This window comes from Trachurus trachurus, assembly GCF_905171665.1.
Source record: "Trachurus trachurus genome assembly, chromosome: 14".
NCBI classification, from domain to species: domain Eukaryota; kingdom Metazoa; phylum Chordata; class Actinopteri; order Carangiformes; family Carangidae; genus Trachurus; species Trachurus trachurus.
This window is the reverse complement of record NC_139903.1, coordinates 30125641-30130652: the sequence shown is the minus strand read 5'-3', so window position 1 is coordinate 30130652 and position 5012 is coordinate 30125641. Positions and strand designations below refer to the sequence as shown.

At 38.8% G+C, this 5012-nt stretch overlaps 1 protein-coding gene across 1 annotated transcript; it reads right to left on the bottom strand.

The window, feature by feature from the left end:
• Positions 1-1166: 1166 nt before the first annotated feature.
• Positions 1167-2111, bottom strand: LOC310996578 (olfactory receptor 52K1-like; the record flags this gene model as incomplete). Its single annotated transcript, XM_083986000.1, has 1 exon — positions 1167-2111. The coding sequence occupies one exon, from the start codon at positions 2109-2111 to the stop codon at positions 1167-1169; it is 945 nt and encodes a 314-aa protein (XP_083842126.1).
• Between the last annotated feature and the right edge of the window lie 2901 nt (positions 2112-5012).

The window sequence follows — 5012 nt, the reverse complement described above, 5'->3', positions numbered from 1 at the left end:
AAATGTAGAGAAGCTTCTTTTCATCAAGAAGAACCTCCCTGTCATTTACGCAAAATAAGTTGGACAGAAGTTGTGATGACATGTTGATCATTAGAGATACTCAGCCACAGTTTTATGTTGGTTGTTGAATTAATATGTTGTCTAAGTTTTGGAGTGCAATATGTGGCAAAGCTGTTAAAAACACAGAGATACTCAGCCTATCATTTTTCCATTCTCATATAATTCTGAGAAAAGTCTGACCAATAATATTATTCGGTCCGATTAATAAGATTTGATGAACATATTTAATATGTAATTTGTAATCTACCCCAACCAGGAAGAACACAAGCAGAGCAGTAGCAGGACACAGAGAGAAGAGGAGACTCCAGAGCATAGACTGTAAAAGAGTCACATCACATTTTAGAAAGAAAGTTTTTGGAAATAAATAGTTTTTTAGACCGCAGCTGGTCGCAGGGTTTCATGTCTGATATAGTGTAAGGATATAGTGAGCAGCCCCGAGTGATATGTAAACACAGGAAGTCACATGTGTACCGACGTGAGCTTAGGGAGCACCAGTTGCTAACGGCTAGGCTACTGGTAGCACTGTGAGTTCTCAACTGTCCGGACCCAGTTGAATCCCAGACCGTCACGGCTTGAAAAATTTTTTTTGTGTGTTTTATGTATTAACATTTATAGCAACTGTATGTCATTTTATATACATTTCAATTGTTCAATTGTCAAAAATGGTAGAAATATATATATCAACATATATCAATGATAAAACTGGAAATGAGATTTTACATTTGGCAGCCCACAATTAAATGCCACTTTAGAAATATGATATAATCCTGCTTATATCTTAGACAGGCAGAACATGCAATCTCCACCTGCCCCGATAGTCTGTGGTTGTGCTGAAATGGATCAGTGACTTATTTAATGGCTTGCTATGTCTCTGCTCCCTGCATTATACCATAATTGTGAATGTCATTTGAATGTAAATATAATCCTTTGAAGTCACATTTTGCTTTAAACATTTATTGAGGCCACATATTTACAAAGTACAATATACAACTTAAAGCTATGATAGTATTTGATTGACTGTGGAATGTGGATTTGATTCATCAATTCACTGTTAACTTTTTATATGATTTAGTTGAATCATTTACCAATAAGCAAACAATGATCGCTCACTTGATGGCAAGCAGGCGTTTGGACTGAAACATTTCAGAAAAGAATTTCCGTATCTCTTTGGACTGCATGCCGTAGATTATGGGGTTGAGACTTCCGGGCACAATAACAAATAGAATGGAAGAAAGTTTTCTGTAGTCTGAGTACTGAGGGAAACGATGTAAAGCTATGATAATAAACCCACTAAAAAACATGATCAGATACAAAATAAGATGCGTGCTGCAAGTCTTTAATGCTTTACTGTTCAGAGACTTGTTCTTACTAGTTAGACAGACCACAGTTATCTTAGTATAAGTGAGAACCATGCTGCCTATAGAGGATGTTAAAAAGACCACAGTGTAAGTGAGGCCATAGACATTATTAATAAACACACTCTCACAGGAGAGTTTGAAAAGAGAAGCATTGTCACAGTAAGGATTCTTAATCAGAGTCCTGCATCGGTTCAGTCTTATGGTCAGACCCAGCAGAATCCCGACCAGAACGAAGGCCACTCCCCAGGCAGAAACCGTCAGCTTGATCACCATCTTGTTGGTCATTATGGAGGCGTAACGCAGGGGATTGCAGATGGCCACATATCTGTCAAAAGCCATAATCATTAGCACAGTGTGAGCGGTGGCACCAATCAAATGTGATGTAAAAGCCTGGACCACACATTCATAGTAAGTGATGAGACGTTCAGAAGGAGGAAGCAGCATGTCTGCAAGCACACGAGGCAGAATACGAGTGCTGCCAATGATGTCACTGACAGACAGGTTGCAAAAAAGCAGATACATGGGCTGGTGAAGGTTCTTGTCAATGAAAATAACTACTAAAATGCTCACATTTGCAACCATTATAAACAAGTAGGAGAAAAGAAGGAAGAAAAATGCTGTGTAGAAGGACTCCTCTAAGACAACCAACCCCTCCAGCTGGAGAATTGGGCTGTTTAGGGTGTAGTTTTCCATCAACCTGAAGGAACAGAACAATGAATATAACTGATAATGTCTTTGTAATCTCAGATTTGATCTCAGAAACAATTGTAACTGCAGAAGTGTACGTTATTTAGATAGGCATAGGGTAATTAAGTAATTTCATGAAAACCGTCACCTGCAAATCAGTAACACATCATCAAAGTGTCTCTTCTTTCTTTTCTTCACTTACTTGTGTCTCCCCTGTCACACCTGCATCTGTCATGGTGTCCTCTGTAAGAAGCTTTTATAGATATGATTCTATCACGGGGGAAATTAGTTCTCATTTCTTCAGACAAATATGTGATGCAACATGAAATAATCATGGTGTTCCAATTGTAATGCAAAGTCTAAACAGTAATCCTTGCTTTTCCAAACCGCAGCATTCTTTTTAAAACTAGATTTCTGTCCATTTTGCCATGATTAACTATGACAGTGGACACACACAGGATGGGGGAGGGGGGCTTGGTAATGACCAAGGAGGAGGAGGCCAGGTCACAACAGGTCACAAAAGGCAAAGATATCTGCCATTGCTCCTCCACCAGGTGATGCACAGTGGTTACAGGAAAGAAAAAAAACCCCATCAGTGTCTGGATTAGGTGACCGGACCGGACCCATCAATGTGTTCACTCGCAGGCACTTTCAAGTTTTTTGAACATTGAACACCCTCTCTCAGGCAACCCAGCTGAGGTTGAACAATCCTCAATTTGTCCCCAAGCAGCACTCTCACATAGATAGATCCCCTCTATTGATCCAGAACCATCTAGAGGCTTTCTCAACAGTGACAATTATATGAATCTATGTGCTCTCCTGGAAAAAGTGTGTGGCCACTTAGTCGAGTTGCCTGTTTACGGTAAACTGAAGCTGACGCTGAGCCGTCAAAAATGTAATCCCGGGCTAGATCGCATTGTGTGTGTTTACCTTCAGATCGGCCTATCTATAAAGCCATTTACTCTTTACACAATGAGTTCATAATGAGATATTTACATAATAAGAGAGATAATAAGCTATATTGCTTATTATATCTATCATAACATCATAGATGAGCCTTATTGAATGACACCCTGCATTGAATAGTCATAGTTTCATCTGTCTAGATGGGTAGCAAACTATATACATTAAGTTTTATGATGGCAAATATATGATCATCATGATTTCAGTTTTTTGTTTTCTATCTAGGTTTGAATTGATGGGATGTATCTAGAAAACCATGCTTAGCGTCTTATCCAATCACATAGTCCTGTTTTCATTGTGTCATAGCCATTTTACTATTGATTATTTCATTGATTTATAAGAAATCTAAATGTGTGTGGATTATGGGAGAACAGTTAATCAATATGACAATTATTTAGTTTACCAGGTCAATTTACAGCACTAACGCCAGATGAGTAATAAACCAGATTGTAATGATTATTATATGCTTCTATTTCAGATCAAATGGATGTTGGGACATTTTATGGCTGCAGAAGGCCTACAAACACTGTTGTACTGCCTGCAGATCCTTCTCTGTCTGAAGCTGAGGATCTCAGTGATGAAGACACTGAAGATGACCCTAATTATATTCCACCCTATGAAGACTCAATAGCACCGCCAAAGGAGAAACAGAAACAAGCTTGTTGACGTTTCTTCATAAGTGGATAAAAAAAGGATATACTACCATTTACTAACCTGTACTGAATCCAACAGACAGGGACATAAATAAATACAACCACTGCTGAAATTGAGGACTTTTTGTCTGTTTTATTGTACATGGGCGTTTTTCAGTTTCCATCTGTTAAAGATTACTGGGCATGTGAGTCACGCTTCCCACCAGTGGCTGATACAATGTCAGTGAAGCGCTTCAATGTGCTCAGAAGATATGTACTACCATACCAGTCGATGACGAACAATGTTAAATAAAATTAAGTGGGGTTGTTGGACGACGACCAAAATAAAAAATTATAAAACCATCAAAGCATATTATTTCTTGCTCTTTTTGCAACCACTGTCAATTAGGATCATGTAGTAAGAGCATATAGTCACTACTTTCCATTGTGGAGACAACATCACTAGTAATACTCTACTCTTTCCTATTGTGTCTGTAAGGCTAGGGCTATCATTTATTATTTTCTTCTAGTTGAGCCACCAGTTTTGATCTTGTCTCTTGTCCGTGTTTGATAGAAAAGAGATCCAGGGCAGGTTAAGTTTAATATTCACGTATACTTTTCAGATGTCACACTTCCAATTGATAACATAAGATCAATCCATTGTTGTCCAACCTATCTATGCAGGGTTCCTGAGGAGCTGGGGCCAATCCCAGCTGACATGGAGTAAGTAGGTTTCACCCTGGACAGGTCATCAGTCTATCACAGGTCCACATGTTGATACGAACAACACACAGTCACATTCACACCTACAGGCAAGAGTGTCCAATTAACACAGTGTGTCTTTGAACTGTGGGTGGAAGCTGCAGAACCGACAGAGTCAGGAAGAACATGCAAACTTAATCAAGGAAGGTCCTGGGCCTGAGAGGCAAACCCAGAACTGTCTTGCAGAGGGGCAAGATAAATTACCACTATACCACTGTGCCGACCCATTGTTTTCAGCTGCATTGAAATGGAACAGTGAATGCAGGTCACAAATATAAATGTTATCATGTACACTGCCTGTATGACCTGAGATTTCTGTTTTCATGAATGTGAATGTCATTTGAATGTGAATGGAATCCTTTGCAGTCACATATTTTTCGCTCTAAAATTGTATTTAGGCTTCAGATTTACAAAGTTAAATATAAAACTTAAAGCTACGACAGTATTTGGATGGTTTGACTGTGGACTGTGGATTCATTCAATGAATTCACTGTTCACAGTCTTTATATGACTTAGTTGAATGATTTACCAATAGGCAAACATTTATCTG